Genomic DNA, 24,765 nt, shown 5'->3' with positions numbered 1-24,765 from the left:
TACTACCGGCCCTGGCCGGTTGGCTCAGTGGTAGAGCATCCGCCTGGCGTGCAAGAGGTCCCGGGTTCGATTCCCGGCCAGGGCACACAGGAGAAGCGCCCATCTGCTTCTCCACCCCTCCCCCTCTCCTTCCTCTCTCTCTCTTCCCCTCCCGCAGCGAGGCTCCATTGGAGCAAAGATGACCCGGGCGCTGGGGATGGCTCCTTGGCCTCTGCCCCAGGCACTAGAGTGGCTCTGGTTGCAACAGAGCGACGCCCCGGAGGGGCAGAGCATCGCCCCCTGGTGGGCAGAGCGTCGCCCCCTGGTGGGCGTGCCAGGTGGATCCCGGTCGGTCGGGCGCATGCGGGAATCTGTCTGACTGTCTCTCCCCGTCTCCAGCTTTGGAAAAATACAAAAAAAAAAAATGATACTACCAATATTTTCTTGGATGCAAGTACAAAATTAAAAGTTTTGGTAAAATTTTATTGAAAATTCTGATTCTTTTTCACGCTGAATGAAGTATGCTAGCCAGTTAATCCTTGTCTACACCAGCAGATGATTAAAAAACAATAGGAAAAAATTAAGAACTCACTTATATTTATTCCCTGCAGACATTATGCTTTTATTCCAGCAGTTTTCAAGGTTGCTCGTATTCCCTGAGCACACTCTGAATCTCACCATGGGGAAAGACGTCATGGTCACTTGTGAAGTGCACTGCCTCAACACTAAACAACAACTTCCATGACCTTGAGGAAATCATTTAAATTTCCATGGTCTGTGTCATCTCATCTGTAAAAAGAGATCCTATTGATCTAAAAACTCTCCGTGACTGATCTGCTGTGGGATGACAGTTATTTCTGAGTGGTGTCTTGATGTCCAGGCTGTATTCAAAACATACATACAGGGAGATAACTGTGGCGACGTGGAAAAGGATACCACAGATTTCAATCACCTGAGAGATCGCTAATTAATGAAGTGCTAATTGTAGGAACTTTTATGAAAGAAAACATATCAAGCCATAATTCTGAAGAACATCCACTAGTTAGCTAGTTTCTTAAAAAAACTTTTTTCCCCAACGTAGGTAACAGGGTTCCAAGGAGGAACAAACTGTAAGACTTCCTAGTAGTTAACATTTGTAATTATAATTGACCTGGCTGGTCTATTTTGAACTTAGTTGTTCAGTACAGAGATAGAGTGAAACATGGAGTCCAATTATCAAGCCAACGACAACAAAACCTGTCACCTGCGTGTAGTGTCAAGTCCCTACCCTTTTCTTCTTTCCTTCAATGTAGATGGGAATGACTACACATCCCTCCAGAACCACGTGCACAGCCGAGTTATTACAACCCCTCACCCTCACCCCCACCGAATCAGTGGCACAGAAGGGATACTTTGGAGGGGCCTGTGGAGGAATCAGGAGCAGTTCTCTTCCGACATGCTCACTCACCCCTTCAGAGGCCCTCAGTAGCCACTTACACTAAAATGTTTTCAGAATTTTTGGCAAAACTGTACGAACCAAACACAAAGTACAATGAGAAAAAATTCTGACTACTAAATAGTTTTTAAAAACAAGACAATGTTTATATTTCACTTAACATTTGACACAGAAAAGCTCACATTTAAATAAACACGTATCTTTAGAGCACTTTAATTTCATTTGGACCTTGGAGATGACAATACTCATATTTGATGTATCCACAATTTCTTTTGTAACTTACTTTTATTTTTACAAATTATACCATGATAGAACTTAATAAAAATTACTCATGTGAAATACTTTTAACATTTTATAAGTTAATCAAATGCATACCATAATAGATTTTTGTTGTTGTTTAAATAGGGATTTCTCATGATTTCAGTATCACACAAATTTAAGCTGAGACTACACTCAGAAGTAAGTTTAGAAAATGGCATCACAAAAGACTGGGAGTAGTAAAAAACAAAAACAAAAACAAAAACAGAACACCACGCCGGGCCGCTGTACAGTGCTGAATCGGACGTCATCACTGCCATAAGTCTTCGGTGCGGCCAAACTTAAACACCAGCCCTCTGTGAATAAAACAGGAAACATCACATGACTAGCCAAGTGTGGGAAAAGAAGACATGTAAGAGAATCATGGGAAACCAGCAACAAAGAATAACTGAGGAGTTCTATGAAAAAAACCATGGATGTGTCAGAACAGAGACTGATCACTCTAAGACAGTACAAGTTCCATTGTGCTCAGCTGTGCTGCTTGCACAGGCTGCCCCACACCCTGAACTGTGAGCACAGGGACATATGGCACTCTTCCAAAGTTAATCAATGCTTATGTGTAACCATTATATGTCTGACTTTTATCAAATTCATTCAACAAATCTTTTTAGAGTATAAAAGTGCTAGATGCTAGGGCTATAAAGATAAATAATATAGAGTCCCCTGCCGGACCTGCGGTGGCACAGTGGATCACGTGTCAATCTAGATCGCTGAGGTGCCAGATCCAAACCTGGGGCTTGCCTGGTCAAGGCACATACGAGAAGCAACTATGAGTTGATACTTCCTGCTCCTTTTCCCACCCCACCCTGCCTTTCTCTCTCTCTCTCTTTCTGTCTCTAAAATCAGTATATAGAAATATTTTTTAAAAAAAGAAGATAGAGTCCCTGCCCTTTTGGGAGGAAAAGGGTATATACACCAAATGTTAAGGGAGCACGAGAACGTAGAGAGTTTATTTTGTTTGAATGTGTTAGAAAAGGATTTACAGGGGTGGTAATAGTAGACAGACTCTGAAGGATAAGCAGGAGCTCGAATGAGAGGTTGGTAGGTACAGGAGCTGATGGGAAGGCGAAGAAAGATGTTTCAGGGAGCGTAAATATTATATCAAAAGGCAAAGAGGAATAAAAGACCATGGGGGGCCTCAGGAAAAGCCCAGGAGATCAATATGTCAGGAATATGTCCTCACAGAGCTTAGAGTTCAGTGTTTAGGTGGGGAAGTATCTATAGCTGTCCTCAGTTTCAGTTTAAGGGGAGCAAGAGGGCAATTATATGCACAAGAAGACATTAGTGTATACGAGGTGTCCAATACAGCTAGAGTCCAATACAGCTAGACTATAGTTTAAGAGACAACTAGGATATGGAATGAGGTGGCCAGGATTTAATAAGCCAATTGACCAGGGTGGTTGCCTACAGAGGCCTTAGGTGCCTTAATGAAACAAGATGGCAGGTGCCAGCCTGTATGTTCTAATTAAAGGGGTGTGTCAGTCCTAGGCAATGAATGAAATGGGGCTATGCAAAGATGCATCCCCTATTTAAAAGGAACACCTATTTGGCTCTAGCTGCTTGTTGCTGTGCAGGGTGCTGTGTGGAGCCCAGGACTGTCGGATCTTCTAGTTTTTAAAGAAAAGTAAAAAATTCAGATTTTTATGTAAAATCTCTTGATTTTTAAATGTCAGCTCAATAAAACAAAAAATACGATATAAGCTAAATAAAACAGCTGTGGGTAGAATTTGGCTGGGTGGCCACTAGTAATCAATTCTTCTGTAGACAGCTCTTGAGTTCTGAAAAATTTTGAAGATGGAAAATGAGAGTTCAGATGAAGGCTTTGTTTTAGAAGGAAAATTAACAACAACAACAAAATGGATCCAAGGGATGTGAGCTGCTCAGGAAGGGGTAATGACAACTAAACATAAACAATGGAAATGGACAAAAAAGGAACAGGTTTAAGACGACTCAGAGACAGTCCAATGGGCCTTGGATGTGGGAGGTAAGTGAACCGAGAAACTGAAGACAGGGGTAGAGGTTTCCATGACGAGTGATGGTTTTCATTTTGTTTTCTCATCTGTTTTCCAACCACTGGTGTATACTCAAGGTTAAGTCCCTAATCATGATGATCAATTTAAAACAGGTTTCATAGGCCTTTATTAATATAAAGACAGAGTGCTTTTGATGAAAACAAAAATGCAACCAGGAAGTCAGCTATAGTCTCACTTGGAAGTATATTACTTCCAATTTATAAAGGATTTCATAAACCTCCAAAATGTGATTGATCTCCACTCTACCAGTTAATATCAGACCTACTGCTACAAAAAAGCAAAACCCAAGTCAGTTATTAGAGGCCTCCACGCTCCAGACAGCTTAAAAGATACATGGTAACTTCAGAACACTAGTTAACTAGTTAACAGAGCAAGTTGGCCCTGGGCACTGAGGATGGCTCCATGGCCTCCACATTAGGCACTAAGAAGAGCTCGGTTGCTGAACAACAAAGCAATGCCCCAGATGGGAAGAGCATCACCCCCCCAGCAGACTTGCCAGGTTGATCACAGTCAGGGTACATTTGGGTATCTATCTCTGAGTACCCTCCTCTCATTGAATGAAATAAAATAATGTAATAAAATAAAATAATAAAGTAAAATAAAATAATAGAATAGAATAGAAAATAAAACAAACTAAAAATTGTTTGTGTTATATATTACAGTTCTTCATTAAATGGGAGGTGGTGGCAATTTAAAAAATGATTGTAATACCTATGATAATGTCCCCAAGGTTGACAAAAAAACTAACACATGTTAAAAATATCTTTCTTATCTTTCATATTTTCTTACAATAACATGGCAGAGAGGCTCTGGTCAGGGGTAAATAAAGCAACTAAATACATAAATTAAATAAAAGAAAATATAAAAAAGAGATAGGATGAAAAATGCAAAATAAACTTACCCAAAAAAGATGAAGGCATTTTGGAAAAATACAGCAATTCCAGGGTATACTATGGTTTTTTCTGTAAAAATAATTGTAATATTTAGAGGTTTATCATCTCAAAACACTTAGTTGCTTATATTCTGGTGAAGACCAGTTCTCCTGACATAATTGATTTTGCTGGTAACTATGGTTGGTTTGAGTAGTAAATGACATAATACATATGACAAAGTCTAGTATTGGCTTAGTAATTGATAAATCCCTTTACTCACTTAACAAATATTTACTGAGTGTATACTATGTCCACAGCACTGTTTAATGCGCTGAGGATACAGCAGAAAATAAAACAGGCACATTTTTTTTTTTTTGCCTTCACAGAACTAGACAACACAGGATAAAATAAGGAGAAAAAAAGATATAGGCAGTGTGGCGAATTATGGCATTTTATACAGGTAGCCAAGAAGACCTCATGAGAAGGTGACGTTGACATAAAAATAGGAAGGAAGTGCAGGCAGGAGCAGAAGCAGCAGAACTGCAAGTGCAAAGGCCCTGAGGTGGGAGCACACTGGAGAAGCAGATTGGGTCATGTGGGCAAAGGAGAGAATCACGGAGGGCAAGCTGGGTGGTGAAGATCCCATAGAGCCGCGCAGTCATGGCAAGGGCTTTTATTTTTACTCTGAGTGAGGTGAGAGGCCACTGGAGGTGAAAAAGTGACATGAGCTGACATATTTTAACACAATCCCTCTGGCTGCGATGACGAGAACAAGACTAAAGGGTTCAAGGGGATAAAGAGAAAACTGTGAGGAGGTTATTTCAGGAAACCAGGCAAGATCCTGTAATGGACTGAACCAGGCTGGGAGCAATGGAGACGGTAAAAAGCAGTCAAAGTTGAGATGTATTTTAATAGCAGAGTCAGCAGGATTTGCTGATGGGCTGGACGTGCCGTGTGAGAGCGAGTAACTTTGTTGACAGGCTGTAAACACCCAGGGTTTTGGGCCTGAACTTCTGGAGGGATAGAGCCAGAGCAACATTTTGTTCGGATTTCACCCTGGACTAATGTTGAAATCTCACAAATTCCCACAATCAGCTGCAATAATACTCCATAACTGAGAGACCAATGCCTGATAAAGAGATGAACTGTCAACTTTTTCTCAGAATATTTTAAAATTAATCTGGTTTTACCATAACAGCTCATTTGTATAGGCCTTCACAACAAGGCCACAGTGAATATTCTATATTAAATAATGATTATCACTAGAATGCTCCTAAAGAGCCTGTAGAAAGGCAACTTCATAAAATTACAGATCTACTACTAATATTTCTCAAAGCATAATCGAGCTCCAAACGCCTTCTGGAATAAAAATCTTCTATGACATAAACACATTCCTACAAAAAGGAACTCTGAATTAATAGTTGCATCTGGGCAAGAAGAATTACCAGTAATCTTTTTTTTTCTTTACAGAGACAGAGAGAGAGAGTCAGAGAAAGGGATAGACAGGGACAGACAGACAGGAACGGAGAGAAGAGAAGCATCAATCATTAGTTTTTCGTTGCGCATTGCAACACCTTAGTTGTTCATTGATTGCTTTCTCATATGTGCCTTGACTGTGGGCCTTCAGCAGACCGAGTAATCCCTTGCTTGAGCCAGCAACCTTGGGCTCAAGCTGGTGAGCTTTTGCTCAAACTGGATGAGCCCGCGCTCAAGCTGGTGACCTCGGGATCTCAAACCTGGGTCTTCCACATCCCAGTCCGATGCTCTATCCACTGCGCCACCGCCTGGTCAGGCTACCAGTAATCTTATATACTTCTTTGAGCTCTTTCATAGTCTCAGTTTTCTGCAACGAACAAGTACTATACAATTCAAATTTTAAAAAGTAATTCCTCTTTATTCTTAAAATATGATGGTGAAGGGCCTGACCTGTGGTGGCACAGTGGATAAAGCGTCGACCTGGAAATGCTGAGGTCGCCGGTTCGAAACCCTGGGCTTGCCTGGTCAAGGCACATATGGGAGTTGATGCTTCCAGCTCCTCCCCCCCTTCTCTTGTCTCTCCTCTCTCTCTCTCTCTCTCTCTCTCTCTCTCTCTCTCTCCCTCTCCTCTCTAAAATGAATAAATAAAAAAAAAATTAAAAAAAATATATGATGGTGAAAAGGATTTTGTAGCAGCAAGAGAACTATTTACCATATTATATTAAATGTAAAAGCAGGATCCAAAATTTTATTTACACTATAACTACATAAAAAACAGAAGAGACCACCTAATCAGTGGTGGTGCAGTGGACAGAGCATCAACCTGGGATGCTGAGGTCCCAGGTTTGAAACCCCAAGGTCACCTCCTTGAGTGCAGGTTAGCTGCCTTGAGTGCGGGATCATGGTCACTGGCTTGAAGCCCAAGGTAACTGGGCTGAGCAAGGGGTCACTAGCTCGGTTAGAGCCCCCTGGTCAAGGTATATATGAGAAGCTATCAATGAACAACTAAAATGACTCTACTATGAGCCAATGCTTCTCATCACTCTTCCTTCCTGTCTTATTCTCTCTTGCAAAAAAAAAAAAAAAGGAACAAACTTTCACATACTCAACTGTAAACCTACTTTTGCCTCATCCTATATAAGCAAAGAAACACAAATATTTTTAAATGCCTATCAAACCTGTCTATAAGACTTAAATGATTGATTTTAATTCAAGAATCACATTTTAATCAAAGAAGTAAAGGGTTAATAGGAGCTAGATTATATCTCTGCTAGTCCAATTTTTACAAATCATTGTTTTTCCTATAAGTAATTCCTAAGCCTAGTCAATTTACTTGGAACATTAAGTGGCTTTTCATATTTTTCTGGTTTCCCTCAGGTGAAATTTCATCCCAGAATCTAAGAGCAGGCCTTTTCCTGAGCTTGCCTTAAGCTGGTCTCACAGAACAGATGCACATTAAATGTTAATTTACTTTTCCATCTAAAAGGAGATGATGTCATTGTCAGGAAGACGTATTAATTCAAAAAATTTCAGTTCTAGGATGTTAGAGTTTTGCATGGATATTATTCAGCAAGTCAAAACCTGCCAAATAACTGGAGAACATATATATTTTGCTTTTGAGGTTTTTGGATGCCAAGGAAGAGCAAGGTTTGGAGATGTGCCCCATTCCTTCCAGGCTCTAGATTAGAAGAAAAAAATATAGAAGAAAGGGTTACTAAAAACATACCTAACAAACAAACAAAAAGATACTGATAAGGAGAGGGAAAGTTACTAGGCATAAACACATTGCTAGTAGTGGGCCTATCTGTATGAAAAAAGCTTTATTCTAAAATAACCAACTTTAATGCTCAAGTTCAGTATTCCATTGAAGCAAAATATAAACTGTGCTTCTGCTTACCTTTAGCAACATAACCACCAAAGAGAATCCACATAGATGCAATCAGAGAGCCAAAGGCCAACATGAAACCAATGAACAGCCAAATGCGAGCGCCTTAAAAGAAACAATATTTTACCAGAATTGTTTCTCACATGGTAACAATCAGTTCAATTAACTTTTCCCAAAAAACAAAAACCCAAACAGAAAAAATGTGTATTGCTATTAAAGTCTACAAGAAGACCAGAAAATGAGTTGAGTATCTTTCAACATGAAGACGTTGGCCTTTTTCTTTGTGGCTGCTCTGTGTATTTTTTCTTTTTTTCTTTATTCATTTTTAGGGAGGAGAGAGAGAGGGAGAGAGAGAGAGACAGAGAGAGAGAAGGGGGGAGGAGCTGGAAGCATCAACTCCCATATGTGCCTTGACCAGGCAAGCCCAGGGTTTCAAACCAGCGACCTCAGCATTTCCAGGTCGACGCGTTATCCACTGCGCCACCACAGGTCAGGCTGCTCTGTGTATTTTAAGTGTCTGTATTTACTTTCCTTAAATATGTACACTGAGAAAAACTGTCCTCAATCGTCCAATAAAAATCTTACAAAATATGTTGCACCATATTTAGAGGCTTATTCTCCATATATTTTTAGTAATTGTGCTGCAAAATTTAAAGTCCTTCAAGAGGACTTTCAAACAAACACACATAGGTATACTTAACAAAAAAATTCATATTCGGTGACATGTGAATCTAAATGCTACTGTATTTTACTTTCAGGAAAGTCAGACAGCAAAAGAAATTCAAATTTATTGTGGCTGGCAAATAGGAAAGCTACATTAGAATTACATTTATACAGGAGGAATTAAATCACATTTTTATGTAATATTTATAAAGATCTGCTACAAAATAAATGGTACCATTAGACTGCCTAAAATAAATTCTGAGATGAGTTTATTTAATTAGCACAAATAAATTCTAATAAAAACACTGGCCCTTCAATAAAGTATAGTAAATAGAATGCTATATATAAATTTGATTTTATATCCAAAACAGGAAATAATAGTTATAAAATAAATGTTACTTATAGATGTGATGGCCATATTCTAGTGTTAGCTCTAGCTATTATTGTCTCAATATTATCAATAATAGCTGCTAACATTCACTTATTTCTTTAGAGTTTACAAGGTTATGGTAGATCAGTGTTCTGTATCTCATTTACTTAAATTCAACTATGAAGACAGTGAACCAAGAAATCTGAAATCATCGGCCAGAGCTGACTAGTGGTTTCTCCTGTCTCATTAAAGCAAACAAACAAACATACAAAAAAGCTCGCAATTTGCCTATATTCAATTTTATTTTTGTATGCCTGTAATATTTTCAGTTTACCATTTAAATGCTCAATAAATATCTGTCCCCTCAAAATCTTTGAGCAAACTGGACTCTAGGAAGCTGTGCCACACATGTACAATATCCTGCCCACCTCGGGTATATGGCATCGGAGTCTGGGGCACACGAGTGCCTCAGTTGAGGAGAAAGGGCTGGATGAACTTACACACTAAAATTCTATTATATATTCAATTATGTAAGATAAAAAAAGTTCTGGAGGTTGCTGCACAACAACGTGGATGTACTTGACACTACTGAACGTGGTTAAGATGGCAAATTTTATGGGTGTATTTTAAAACAGACACTAAAACCTACGATTCTAAACTATTTCTAAATGCTAATTCAATCAAATAAGGTTGGCAAAAAGGGAAGAAAATAATTTACATGGTATAGCTAAAAGTATTGTAAGTTCTATTTTGCACATATATATATTCATTATATACTGTTGTTTACTCTATATTGTATATATTTATATCTACATATTATTGCACAAGGTTATATATTTAAAACTGCACATTCTGTACTTTAAAGCCAACTTTGCCTGACCTGTGGTGGCGCAGTGGACAGAGCGTCGACCTGGAACACTGACATTGGCAGTTTGAAACCCTGGGCTTGCCCAGGAAAGGCACACATGAGAAACAATTCAATGAACAACTAAAGTGAAGCAAATACAAGTTGATCTTCTTGCCTTCTCTCTCTAAAAATCAATAAATAAAACCTTAAAAAAAAAGCTGACTGACCAAATGCAATTTTTACTACATGCTCTGGAACCTATAACCTCTGCTCTAGATACAACTCCATCCAATCCCTGATCTGAAGGAGTTAGACAAGTGGCCTTTCAATGTATAATTCTCATTTCAGGAATGCAGAGCAAGATACTGTTGGCACCTACTTACCTGTTTGACCCAGGCAACCTTCGCTGTAACTATCACCTCGGACTTGTCCATTCGATACTGCATTAATCCTGAATAAACAAGACCAGGAAATCAGGGTCTCTCACTCCAAGAGAAGACTATTCATAATATCAAACTACCATACACAATAAGCTAGAGTTTCTCAAATTTAAGGTTAGGCCTCAAGAGTCTTGAGTAATGGACCACATGACCTTAGCAAGTTCCTTCATTCAGATACCCTCTAAGGAAGGCAGTGGTTATGGTTCCAAAACCAGCAGAATCAGCCGTCACCTGGGAAGTCCTTAGAAAGAAAATTCCCCGGCCCCACCCAAACTCATTCAAGCAGACACTCTCGGTATGGAGCTCAGCAAACTGAGTTTTAACAAGATCTGATGCTTTTTAAAATGTGAGAGTGAAATTCTCAAAATAGTCAAATATATATCAATATTTAAAAATTCTCAAAACTATATATTGCTAAGATTGGAACAATCTTTAGCTTGGTCCTTTCTAGTTTTCCATTTGTATGTATCAGACATACTCAACACAAAGAGATTCAAATGGTAAAACCTTGTTTTTTCAACTCCTGACAGATGTTCCAAACAAAAAGTTTTTCACAGACTTTCAGAGTGGCACTCTACATGAGATAGCCTTGTGTTCTTCAGAAGTATCTTTTAAAAATTTTTTCAATGTCATGGGAAAATGTTCACAATATATCAAGTTAAAAAGTTAAATGTTATAAACATTGTACACACACAACATTAGAATGTAAAGGCATGGGCTGTGTCTATCTTGTTTCCCATTTCTATTCTCAGTGCCTAACACAGGGCTTGACACATAATAATGTGTCAAGCCCTGTGTTAGGCACTGAGAATAAATGTGTTGAATAATATCTGAACCCTATGTTTCTTCACAATATAAAATCTTAATTTATTAATTCATTTCTAAGTTTAGAATGATCAAAATACTCAATTATTTTCAGTGACCTCTATAGTAACTAAATTAATAAAATATGTATATAGTTAAATAAATACATAAAATAAACATTTTAAACCAAGCTTCATATTTTAAAAATACAGATGTTCCTAGGTTAGTGGTTCTTAGCTCTTGTTTTTCCTTGCTGAATTATTTGAATAAACTTCCTAACATTCTGTCAGACAGCTATTTGTTTTCTGGTATTACTGTTTTATATATAATCTCAAACTTACAGAAAGGTTGCAAGTACAGTTTAACTAAATTTTTTCCTAAAACATTTGTAAATTGCCAACATAATGTCCCACAGCCCCAGATACTGTACTTCCTACAATCGAGATATATAATTATCTGTATTTGTCACAAACAAGATAGTTCTATGAACCACAATACAATCACCAAAATCAGGAAATAAACCATGATTCATTACCATCATTTAATCTTCAGATCTCATTCAAGTTCTCCAATTGTCCCCATAATGGTCTCAACAGCAAAAGTATCCTGTCCAGAATCATGAGGTACATTTTGTTTTAATCTAATGTCTCTTTAGCCTCTCAGTTTGGAACAGTTCTTCAGTCTTTTTTGGCTTTTATTACCTTGACCATTTACTCAAGTCATACTGGTCACCACTCCATAGAGCCCTTGTATTTGCTGTTCTGTTTGGAATGATCCTCCCTTATATACCCCCATAATGAGTTACTTCATTTCTTCAAGTCTTTACTCAAAAATCTCCTGCTTACTAAGGCATTTCTTGACTTGACTTAAAATTTCAACAGTCCCGGCCCCAGGCCGATTGGCTCAGTGGTAGAGCGTCGGCCTGGCCCGGGTTCGATTCCCGGCCAGGGCACACAGGAGAGGCGCCCATCTGCTTCTCCGCCCCTCCCCCTCTCCTCCCTCTCTGTCTCTCTCTTCCCCTCCCGCAGCCGAGGCTCCATTGGAGCAAGGATGACCCGGGCGCTGGGGATGGCTCCTTGGTCTCTGCCCCAGGCGCTTTAGTGGCTCTGGTCGCAACAGGGCAATGCCCCGGAGGGGCAGAGCGTAGCCCCTGGTGGGAGTGCCGGGTGGATCCCGGTTGGGCGCATGCGGGAGTCTGTCTGACTGTCTCTCCCTGTTTCCAACTTCAGAAAAATACAAAAAGAAAAAGAAAAAAAAAAAATTCGACAGTCCCTGTGGACATCTCATGTCTCTCTTCTCTACTTTTTCTCACTAGGGCTTATCGTTATCTAATATGCTATGTATTTTATTTCTCTTTTGTTACTATCTACAGATGGGTGCTTCTCCTGTGCTCTGACTGGGAATCAAACCCAGTACATCCACACGCCAGGCCAATGCTCTACCACTGAGCCAACCAGCCGGGGCTGACCTGTTTCTAAAACACTACCTGGTAACTTAATTTATTCATTTCTCTCTTGTGTAATGTCCAAAAAGCACAGATTTTCCTGTTTTATTTACTACCGTACTTCCGGTTTCTACAGCAGAGTTGGGAATATGAAAGCTTACCAAATACTTTGTCAGATGAAGAATTAAACAAACCCTAGACAAAGTACATGGTTCCTGACCTAAAAGTAATGTAATAAACATTGGTAGTAAATAAACAGGAGAGCTGAGAAGCTGGGAGGTAGAAGTGGAAGAGAGGGCAGCTGCTTTACTTTCTAAGTCCTTCTTTAGTATTTGACTTTTAAACTATTCCCAGTATGTTATATTAATGACATTTCAAAAATTTACATGTACACAAATATATCTATAACATTTTTGTTTTGTGACAGTCTGTGTGATTAGTGTCACTGACAAGGACACTTACATGAGGAAGGCAATGGTTGCTATAACACCACAAGCATGGTATGAATGGTTGAAATCATCCATAGAGGGGTAAATGACAGCTGCATCTATGATAATCCACCAGCCTGTAAAAAACTAAAACAAACAAAGGTGATACCAAGGAGGAATTTCAGATATTACTAGCTAAAAACAAGCAAAGGATCAAAGTGAAGAGATTCCTTTTAATGAATTTCAAAAATATTCTTAAATGTCCCAGCAATTTCTTACATGGAATTGGCATATGGCTTAATTTATGAATATTAGACACCCTTAAGTCTGACAGCAATGAATATTCATTAACATGAACTTTTTTTCTAAGTCTACTTCAGTCATTATTTTATATTTTCATAATAAAGTCTGTAATCAAATTTTGTGAACTAGAAATCAGTTACAATATCTCATGGCAGGAGAAAGGAAAAAAGTGATTCATTTTCTAAATGACAAAAGGAGTGGTCTGCTGCTGATAATATATAGTAAGCCTCCAGAAAGATATACTTATTGAAAAGTAAAGATAATTCAAAATAATATGGAGGATAATTACTGCTGATAGACTTTCAGCTGTCCTCTTATCCTGAATAAGTATGGCTGCAGTTCTGCTTTTCCTTTTGATTAATTTCAGTGAAATTTACAGATGTTTTCAGGTGTGATGTTAAACTCAATTTAACACTAAATTATAATTTACCTTAACTGAATTTTGTTCTGGATATTATCAAGGGAAAATATATAATGAAAAATATTAAAACTGCACAATTGTTTATCAACTGAGCAGAAACTTGTAAGATATGTACCAAATACTGACAAGCAACAGGTTTTCAAAGTAACACCTTTTCCCACCCTCACTTTTAATCCTGACTCAGTTAGCTCTGGAAATGCCATCTTCTGAAAATTATATAAAAATAACTATTTTAGGCCCTGACTGGTTTGGCTCAGTGGATGGAGCATCAGCCTGGCACGCAGAGATCCTGGGTTCGATTCCTGGTCAGGGCACACATGAGAAGCGATCATCTGCTTTTTTTCCTCTCCCTCTCCCCCTACTCTCTCTCTTCCCATCTCACAGCCAGTGGCTCAATTGGTTTGTTGGCCCTGGGTGCTGAAGATAGCTTGGTTGGTCTGAGAGCATCAACCTCAGGCACTGAGGATAGCTTGGTTGATTTGAGCATCGGCCCCAGGCGGGAGTTTCCAGGTTGAGGCACATGCGGAAGTCTGCCTATTTCTTCATGGATAAAAGTTCAAAGCTTTTATATATATATATATATATATATATATATATTTTTTTTTTTTTTTTACAAGAGCAGAATTCTGTAGTTTTATACTTGACCATTACTTTGGAAAAATACAGGATTATTTTTTTCATAGTTTATAAGTATTAGACACTAGGCAAAGAAAAGATATTTTAAACTTAGATTTTTATTTATTTACTTCAAATTCACTCTTCAGAGCATAACAACATAAAATCATAAAATACAAATATAAGAGGCCTCAAGGGATTTGCAATGTAAATAAGTTTTATACTATTAGTCACTTCTAAACAATATTTTTTAATAATTTTCCTGCTTTGTTTTTTTAAGAGTTTATTGAGCTGAACTGATCACATGCCAGGAACAATCTCAAATAGTTCCTTTTTTTTTTTTTTTTTTTTTTTTTTTAAGGAGATTGAAAAGAAAGTTAACTCTGGATTATGGAGAAATGCAATTATATCTCTTAACTAGTTTTGACCTGTTTTTTTTTTTTTTTTAATTCAGTGAGAGGAGGGGAGGCAAAGATAGACTCCCGCATGCCCTGAACAGGGATCCACCTGGCAAGCCCACTAGGGAGTGATGCTCTGCCCATCTGGGGCATTGTCTCATCGCTCAGCAACTAAGCTCTTCTTAGCACCTGAGGTGGAAGCTATGGCATCATCCCCAGTGCCCAGAATAAACTCACACCAATCAAGCCATGGCTGCAAGAGGGAAAGAGAAAGAGAGAAAAATGAGAGGGAGAGAGGTGGAGAAGCAGATGGGTGCTCTTCCTGTGTGCCCTGACTGGGAATCAAACCCAGTACATCCACACGTCAGGCCAATGCTCTACCATTGAGCCAACCGGCTGGGGCTGACCTGTTTCTAAAACATTCTCTGGTAACTTAATTTACTCGTTAAGAGGAAGCATAATCCATATGACAAATAAATGTATAAAATACATTGTTTTATTATATTATGCAGTTAAACAGTCAATCTTCTAATCAAATTTCAAATCATAATTTCAATTAAGAGTTGGAATGAAATGAATAACTCAACCCTCTCATAAGTAAAATAGCAACATTTATTAAAATAAATTCAGTGGTCAAAGATAATAGTACATATTTTAAAACATCATACAGAATTTAAATCATAAAAACAAACACACCAAAATAATGAAGGCCCAAATTATCAATGACACTTACTAGGACACCAGCAGCAATGGAAGCAATAGTATTGCGTTTTTCTGCCCAATCAATGCATTCTGAGCACCTCAAGCCTTCTAGAAATCCAGACATTTTTTCAGGTCACTTAAACAAACAAACAAAAACAATTAAAGTACTTCTGTTTACTTATTTCAAACCTAACTTATGTTCTTAGAAAATAATTAACAGGTCAGCAATAATTTAATAAAAGTGAAGTTACAAATACAGTCGATCCATGAACATATGGGAGTTTAGGGCAGGGGTCCCCAAACTACAGCCCGCGGGCCGCATGCGGCCCCCTGAGACCATTTATCCAGCCCCCACCGCACTTCCGGAAGGGGCACCTCTTTCATTGGTGGTCAGTGAGAGAAGCACATTGACCATCTCATTAGCCAAAAGCAGGCCAATAGTTCCCATTGAAATACTGGTTTGTTGATTTTAATTTACTTGTTCTTTATTTTAAATATTGTATTTGTTCCTGTTTTGTTTTTTTACTTTATAATAAGATATGTGCAGTGTGCATAGGGATTTTTTCATAGTTTTTTTTATAGTCCGGCCCTCCAATGGTCTGATTGACAGTGAACTGGCCTCCTGTGTAAAAAGTTTGGGGACCCCTGGTTTAGGGGCATCCAATCCCCATGCAGTGAAAAATCTGAGCGTAACTTTTTAATTCCTCAAAAACTTAACTGCAGTCCCTCCATATCTGTGGGGGATTTTTTCCAGGAACCCCAAAGATACTAAAATCCAAGGATGCTCAAGTCCCTTATATAAAATAGTATAGAATAATACATACAGTTGTTGCTCTGCATGTGAATTCTAGAATAGGAAAAAAACTCTGGGATGAAGAGGGTTATGTTTATTGAAAAAATCTGCCTATAAGTGAACCTGCACAGCTCAAACCATGTTGCTCAAAGTTCAACTGTAGGCCCTGGCCCATTGGCTCAGTGGTAGAGCTTTAGCTCAGCATGTGGATGCCCGGGGTTTGATTCCTGGACAGGGTACACAGGAGAAGTGGCTCTTCCCTTCTCTGTCTTCTCCCGCACCATGGCTCAACTGGTTTGAGTGAGTTGGCCGCAGGTGCAAAAAAAAAACAAAAAGGCTCAGTAAGGTCCCAGAAGGGCAGCACATTGCCCCCTAGTGGGCTTGCTCAGTTGATCCTGGTCTGGGTGCCTGCAGGAATCTGTCTCTCTTCCTTTCTCTCACTAAAAAGAAAACAAAAAACAAAAGAACCCAAGGTCACCTGTACTTTAGTTTGGTAACACACACTTCTTCAGAATATTCGATTTAGCTTTTGATAAATTTCCACATTATAATTTTAGAAAATAAAATTTGGTTTCATTTAGTATTTTCCCATTTAGTATTTTTCTTAATTTAAAAGATGATTTTGGCTTACATTTATAAAATAAATAAGTCTGGGGGATGTAATAAAAAGCATTGTGACTACAGTGAATAATGCTATATTGTATTATTTGAAAGTTGCTGGCCCTGGCTGGCTGGCTCAGTGGATAAAGTGTCAGCCTGGCATATGGAAATCCTGGGTTTGAATACTGGTCAGGACATACAAGAGAAGCACCACTTGATTCTCATCCCTATCCACAGCCAATGGTTCGACTGGTTCCAACGTTGGCCAGGGTGTTGAGGATAGCTCAGCTAGTCCCAGTGTGAGACTCAGGTGCTAAAAATAGCTCAACTGGTTTGAGCATCGGCCCCAGATGGGGGTTGCCAGGTTGGGGCACATGCAAGAGTCTGTCTCACTAACTCCTCTCCTCTCACTTAAAAAAAAATAATAAAAAAGAATGTTGCTAAGAGAGTAAATCTTGAAAGTTCTCATCATAAGAAAAAAAATTTATAACTATGTGTAGTAATGGATGTTAATTAGAATTATTGTGATTATTTTGCATTACATAAGCATATCCAATCATTATGTTGTACACCATAAACTATTATCAAGTTATATGTCAATCGTATCTCAATAAAAAAATGAGACAATTTTGGTACATTTAAGCAATATAAACAAAGGTGGATATCCAAATATTTAAATTTTTATGATTATTAATTTGAATTCTAAATTAAGTAATATGATTTTGATATCTACAGTGAAGAGACAAATGATAAACTTTGGCTCTGCATTAAAGCATGCAGTCAGATGAAAAATATTTATCTTGCAATTAACATTAGAGAACATGTTTCTTTACAATCAGATTAATAAATTAAAAGAGTATAGAATACTACTACCCTGCAGGTCTTCCACCCACATAACTTCATTAGTTTTTCCTTCTCCAAGTCTGGTTATTGGTGTAATTTCTACAAAAAGAACACCCATTCATTTTAATATCTTTATCTCTGATCCTAACAGAGGTTTTCCAGCAAAAATAAAGTACAAAACTGAATTTAATATTAATACAGACCATAAAATCCACCGCTAAATTACCACAGATAGCCTGACCAGGCAGTGGCACAGTGGATAGAGCATTGGACTGGGACCTGGAGGACCCAGGTTCGAGGCCCCCGAGCTTGAGCTCGGGCTAATCTGCCTTGAGCAAGGCTCACCAGTTTGAGCCCAAGGTCGCTGGCTTGAGCATGGGGTCACTTGGTCTGCTGTGGCCCTCCTGGCCAAGGCACACATGAGAAAGCCACCAATGAACAACTAAGGTGCCTCAACGAAGAGCTGAAGCTTCTCATCTCTCTCCCTTCCTATCTGTCTCTCTGTCTCTGTCAATCAATCAATCAATCAATCAATCAATCAAATTACCACAGATAAAGTACCAGAGTTAACCTAAAATGTCTTAACAATGCACATAAAACATTCGTCCAAGCTGAGCTGTACAGACCTGGCTTGAGACACAGCCACAGGATCTGTCTCAAACTATGAAAAAGCCAGAACTACTTATAACTCGCTGATAATCAGGAGACACGCTAACTCCTACAGCGACCCTGAACCCGTCCATTAAAGCTACTCCGCAGCTGGCAATCATGACTGTCTACATCTACAAACATATCCCCCCAAAAAGCAATGAGTCCAATTGTAACTTCCCTATTTAAACTTAAATGTTAAAAACTGTATTATAATCAGTGCTTAATTTTGGAAATAATTCACTCGTTTTATTCTTCCCTGGGAGGAACAGCACGCCGATAGGTTACTTTCGGTTCTTGCCAATGACTCCGCCTCGAATCCATTTTCCTTTGCTTTATTACTGGCACACTCACGCCCAAACTCCGCCCTCTACTCCGGGGATTTTAAGTGGAGAGAGTGGACTGGGAGTTGGAAGATCTGGGAACTAGATGGGTCTCAGTTTCTCCAGCCCTAAAGCAGGGGAGGCAAGGTGATTTTCAGGGATCCGGTGAGTCCAGGAAAGGGCGCGGTCCGGCAGCCTGGCGGAGTCCGGACGCGGTCGCCCTCTCCCGTCGCCGACCGGACCAGGTCAGGAGAAAGCAGCAAGGAAGGGTCCAGGGAGACACACCCCAGTCAGCAGCTTCCCAGAAGTGGAGGCAATGACCCACTCAGCATCAGCCGGGCACAGAGTCCCGAGTCCGAGCACTATCCGGCCTTCGGCGGTTCCCCCCACCCCCACTCCCTCCCGCCTGGCACTTACGTGCAGCCCCGCCCGTGCAGTCGGTCCGGAGCCCGGTGTCGCGCCGCGCGGGGCCGCCTCACTCCCGTTTCAGCCAAAAAACAAACCACCACAGGCCGCCGGATACCCGGATGGAGCAGCACCGCCCCCGGAGCTCGGTGGCGCATGCGATGATGAGGACGGAGGCACTGGCTTCTGGGTGGGAGGAGACAGGAGGGAGGGAGGGCCAGAGGGGGCCACGCCCGTTACGCCGACGTCCCTGCGCATGCTCTGGGCGCTCGGCTGAGTTAGCTTCGGGACGTCGGAATTAGTAATTTGGTTACACCTTTCAGCGTTGTATGTGGAAAGTAGCTCTTTGTCCTAAGGTTTCGAAAGGGAAATGTCTGTTGGGGTTTTGTATCCGTCCTGAGTGACGTGGTAAGTTTTCTAGTGTTACAGTCAGTCCCACAGTTATCTCAGGTGTAGTTGGCAGGAAAAGTGCCCGAGCCCGCGTGGTACAAAAGATGGGTCCAGGTTTGCGGCTCCGCACAACTTCTCTATTGTGGTGTTTTGACTTATTTATTTTTCCGAGCCTGGCCCCTCCCTCGCCGTATCTCCTCCAAGAGGAGCTATTTCAGAGTATGAAATTGTGTGACTTTAAGTTTAACTTTGAATATTGTGACTATGTTTTCTAAGTCGCTCGCTCGAAGTGGGGAAGTCCCGGTTCAGCGTGCGGGGTACTGTGCGTCCCTAATCCCGGTGCCGTGAGCTATTTATGGGATTTGGCCTTTTCCCCCCTTTGCTTTTTTTTTTTTTTTTCCCCCCTTTGCTTTAAGGCAGGGTTTCTCAGCCTAGGCACTACTGACATTTTGGGCCAAATAGTTCTGTTTATGGGGGCTGTCTTGTGCACTGTAGGGTAATTGTGTGCATATCCGGCCTCTGCTCACTGGATGCCAATGTTATTCCCAAAGTTGTGACAACTGAAAATGTCTCCATACTGCCAAATACCATCCCCCTGGAAAATCTTCAGGGTTAGAACCAATGTTAAGAGATGATGGGAGTTTTGGAGAATGGACCCTTTTCAAAAGCCTGAAGCAATGATGCCTTAGCTACTTGAAGGACTTGTGACCGGCTGGTCCCCTCGGGAATCCCCTCGAGAAGCTCTCAGTCCTGTTCTAGCGTCTTCTGTTGGAGGTCGTCCCGGTGTCGGAACTGGTGTCGGAACTGGTCTCGTTCCAGAAGGCACCCCTAGAGAAAACCTACACACCACTTAAGATTTTACTCGCGTTGTCCGTCTTGACCCCACAGCAGGTCAGGCTCTCTCAGAAGGTATAAGAGAAGGGCCTATGCGATCAGGCGGCGGCGACAGTACTAGGCTTTCACGCTACGGTGTGCGGGGGGAAGAACACAACAGTTGGAGGAAGGGATCCAGGAAGAAGTCTCGGAGTAGAAAAGGTGGGTTGGTCATTTGTAGTGAAAAGAGGTATGCCTGACCTGTGGTGGCGCAGTGGATAAAGCGCCGACCTGGAAATGCTGAGGTCGCCGGTTCGAAACCCTGGGCTTGCCTGGTCAAGGCACATATGGGAGTTGATGCTTCCAGTTCCTCCCCCTTCTCTCTCTCGGTCTCTCTTCTCTCTCCCTCTCTGTCTCTCTCTCCTCTCTAAAAATGAATAAATTAAAAAAAAAAGAGAGGTATACAGGTTCATTATTATTATTATTATTATTATTTTTTACATGTAGAGAGACCTTGTATAAGTAAGCTAGGAAACCAATGTTGGATCTTTTAATTTCTTTGATTTCCTTAGAGGCATGAAATCTCTGTAGTTTTGGGAGGCATTAACTGACTAGAAGACAAAACTATACAATATAATCTATAGCATATTTTTAAATGGACGTCACTTAAATTTTTTTAATTTACTGATTTGAGAGAGAGAGGAAGGGGGTAGAGAGAGAGAGAGAGAGAAACATCGATTTGTTGTTCCGCTTATTTATACATTCATTAGTTGACTTCTGCATGTACCCTGACCAGGGATCCCAAACCCACAACCTTAGCGCTGGGGAAGATGGTCTTACTGAGCTTTGGATCAGGGCATAAATGGACATCATTCTTACCTTTCAGGGTTAATTGTGGGGGTTAAATGGCTCAGGGTGGAGGAATCTATTGCAGGAAATTCTTCTTTTTTTTCAATTAAGTGAGAGGTGGGAAGGCAGAGACTTTCTTGTCCATGGGGCAAGCTCCATACCTCCCAATCCTTTGCCCATCTGGGGCTGTAGCTCTGTTGCTCAGCAACTGAGCTGTTTTACCACCTGAGGGGAGGCCATGGAGCCATCCTCAGTAATGGGGGCCAACTTGCTGGAACCATGGCTTTGGGGGAAGAAGAGATGAGGGGAGGAGAGCAGAAGGTCGCTTCTCCTGTGTGCCCTGACTAGGAATTGAACCTGGGACATCCACAGGTGGGGCCAATGCTCTACCACTAAGCAACCCAGCCAGGACTATTGCAGGAAATATTTAATGGAACATTTTTACTTTTATTTTATTGATTATTTTAGAGAGACAAAGAGAAGAAGGAAGAGAGTGAGAGAGACAGACTGAAAAGCATTTGTTTGTTATTCCACTTAGTTGTACATTCATTGAATGCTTCCCATATATTCCCTGACCTGGGATTGAACCCACAACCTTGGCATATCAGGGCCATGCTCTAACTGATTGAGCTAACCTGCCAAGGCCTAGGACCTTTTTTAATGGCAATTAGTGACTTAACATTAGATTACCAGCTCTGAGCATTATTTAACAAATCTTAGCTTCAGCTTCTAAGAAGTTAACTAATGACTCTGGGAGGAGGAGTATTAACTTTTTGTTTTCTCTCTCCACCCTTTCTAGTATAAAGTTTATACATTTACTTGAATTAACAAGATTATCAAGTGTTTTTTAAACATAGGTGGGCATTTTTATTTTTTTAGCGAGAGAGACAGAGAGAGGGACAGATAGGGACAGACAGACAGGAAGGGAGAGAGATGAGAAACATCCGTTCTTTATTGCCGCACTTTAGTTCCTTAGCTGTTCATTGATTGCTTTCTTATATGTGCCATGGGGGGGGGGGGTAGAGCTGTGCCAGTGATCCCTTGCTCAAGCCAGTGACCTTGGGCTTTAAGCCAGCAACTTTTGGGCTCAAGCCAGCAACCATGGGGTCATATCTGTGATCCCACACTCAAGCTGACAACCCCACGCTCAAGCTGGAAATCTTGGGGTTTTGAACCTGAGTCTTCAGCACCCCAGGCCGACCTTCTGTCCACTGCACCACTGCCTGGTCAGGTTAGGTGGACATCTTTATATTGCTATTATAATAAAGTGTATGCTTAGTTTGTCATTCTTTTTGAAATATGCTATAGAATTAATGTATGTTTATTTTTGTCCTTTGTAGATAAAATGGAACTATTAGAAATAACAAAGGCAGCACACCTAAATTGTTAGGAATAGCCAAACCTTGATTTGCCAGCTAATCTCAGGACTCAGGACTGTTCCTGTAGCTAAAGAAACTGTGAAGGAGCTGTACTAAATGCTGAAAAGTTTGAGGTAAGCCTGATTTATCCAAACAAAACTTCCAAGAAAATTACTGCCAGAAAGAGCTGATTAACCATTTTTATTTGATTTATCTTAGACTACTCTTTTCAGAAAATCTAGCAAAATATAATTGCTAAAGTCAAAGTAGCAGATCTGAAAACATGTTCATGAGAATGGGAGAGTAATGAACTTTATTTTTGGTGACTAACCACACGCAGCTGGGACTATCCCTAAGAGTTCCATGTTCAAGAAACCCCTCCTGCCTGACTGGGCAGTGGCGCAGTGGATAGAGTGTCGGACTGGGATGTGGAAGACCCAGGTTCGAGACCCCGAGGTCGCCAGCTTGAGCGAGGGGTTACTCGGTCTGCTGAAGGCCCGTGGTCAAGGCACGTATGAGAAGGCAATCAATGAACAACTAAGGTGTCAGAACACGCAATGAAAAACTAATGATTGATGCTTCTCATCTCTCTGTTCCTGTCTGTCTGTCCCTGTCTATCCCTCTCTCTGACTCTCTCTCTGTCTCTGTAAAATAAAATAAAATAAAATAAATTTTTAAATAAAAAAAAAAAAGAAAAAAAGAAACCCCTCCTGGGGCGAAAAAAGTCCTAGTTTTCAGCAATGAGTGCCAAAGATTGGGGTGGGGGGAATGACCAAAAAAACCCATAATATGACCACTGGAAAAAAATGCTGAAGACAACACCATTTGAAATGATTATCTGCCTTCTGTTGACCACTAATATTGGCAACTGTGACTTGTGGTTCATAGTAATGGATTCATTGTAGCATTCTCTCAGAGCAATTTAAGTTCTAATAATGAGTGTTACCAGCCCAATTAACTGTTGTGCTTTCTAAGGAGAGAATGCTAGTTTAATTTTAACTTTGTGAATATTGTGACCATGTTTTCTAAGAGTTCAGATAATGAAAATGAGAGTGAGTACAATACTAACAGCAGCATGAGCCAGACAATACTGGAAAAAAAGACTAAACAGCTGTGTTATTTTAATGACAGATGGAAGGACACATACAGAACAGAGCATATTGCACAATATGCAGAAAAGAATTTGGGGTTGGACATGGTGGGAAAGGGGATATGAAAACATATTTGGAGACTGAATCCCACAAGTCTGGGATGAGACAAGCAAGTACTTTTGAATCAATTCAGAGTGTTTCGGTTTCCCAAAAGGACACCAATGCTCAATCAAAATTAGCAGCCGCTGAATTGGCTTGGGCATACCACACAAATGAACATGTGCTATCATATCGCTCTCTTGCTTGCTCAATGAGACTGAGTAAAATTACATTTCCTGATTCGGAGTCTCAACAGAGACCAACCCTGTCAGCACCTGGATCTTGGACTTCCAGCCTCTAGAACTGTGAAAAAAGAAATTCCTGATGTTTAAGCTACCCAGTCTGATTTCAATCATTGTGAGTGGTATCACCTTGGAAGGACAATGAGCAATGAGGGATGGATGGATGGACACACACACACACCTGTGTTTCAGGGGTGGCTTTAAATTCATTATGTACTTCAGGGGAGGAAAATCTATGAAATAAAATTGTATTTCAAGGAAAAAACAAAAATAATTGTATTTTATTTTTAAATAATCAATAGATTAGTTCTCTTTCATTCAAATAATGCTTATTTAAAAGTCCTGGAAAAATAAATGTATAATCATTTTACATGTCCAACTACATTATATAACTAAAATCTTGGTAACTTAGTAACTTATTCATTTTTTAAAGTATTATGGAAACAAAAAGAGCCCTGGCTGCATAACTCAGTTGGTTAGAGCATCATCCCAAATCACAGAGGTTGCCAGTTCAATTCCCAGTCAGGGCACATACAGGAAGATCATTGTTCCTGTCTCTCTTTTCTCTTACTTTCCTTCTCACTAAAATCAATCAATAAAAATATTTTAAAAAGGAAATGAAAGGATACAATTTTTATTTTATTTTATTTATTTATTTTTTTACAGAGACAGAGAGTCAGAGAGAGGGACAGACAGGGACAGACAGACAGGAACGGAGAGAGATGAGAAGCATCAATCATCAGTTTTCATTGTGCATTGCGACACCTTAGTTGTTCATTGATTGCTTTCTCATATGTGCCTTGACCGTGGGCCTTCAGCAGACCAAGTAACCCCTTGCTGGAGCCAGCGACCCCGGGTCCAAGCTGGCGAGCTTTTGC

General features: G+C 40.2%; 1 protein-coding gene and 1 long non-coding RNA gene across 3 annotated transcripts; one reads left to right on the top strand and one right to left on the bottom strand.

The window, feature by feature from the left end:
• Positions 1–1,535: 1,535 nt before the first annotated feature.
• TMEM50A (transmembrane protein 50A) lies at positions 1,536–19,210 on the bottom strand. 2 transcript variants are annotated; one of them, XM_066375506.1, is made up of 7 exons: positions 19,058–19,210; positions 15,465–15,569; positions 13,029–13,141; positions 10,262–10,329; positions 8,011–8,103; positions 4,667–4,727; positions 1,536–2,028 (listed from the first exon to the last, which is right to left on the bottom strand). In XM_066375506.1, exons 2-7 carry the CDS (start codon positions 15,555–15,557, stop codon positions 1,983–1,985), a joined length of 474 nt encoding a protein of 157 aa, XP_066231603.1. In that variant the 5' UTR covers positions 15,558–15,569; positions 19,058–19,210; the 3' UTR covers positions 1,536–1,982. The 2 variants fall into 2 exon arrangements, with proteins under 2 accessions (XP_066231603.1, XP_066231604.1); XM_066375507.1 differs by lacking the exon at positions 19,058–19,210 and adding an exon at positions 17,700–17,765.
• Positions 19,211–19,289: 79 nt separating this feature from the next.
• LOC136399813 (uncharacterized) lies at positions 19,290–24,147 on the top strand. Its single transcript, XR_010750214.1, has 3 exons — positions 19,290–19,453; positions 19,931–20,470; positions 22,438–24,147. It is a non-coding gene; the product is annotated as an uncharacterized lncRNA (long non-coding RNA).
• Positions 24,148–24,765: the final 618 nt, after the last annotated feature.

The sequence above is a fragment of the Saccopteryx leptura genome, chromosome 3 (assembly GCF_036850995.1).
Source record: "Saccopteryx leptura isolate mSacLep1 chromosome 3, mSacLep1_pri_phased_curated, whole genome shotgun sequence".
NCBI classification, from domain to species: Eukaryota; Metazoa; Chordata; class Mammalia; order Chiroptera; family Emballonuridae; genus Saccopteryx; species Saccopteryx leptura.
Note: the sequence above shows the minus strand (reverse complement) of the source record. Positions and strands in the feature narration are given on the sequence as shown.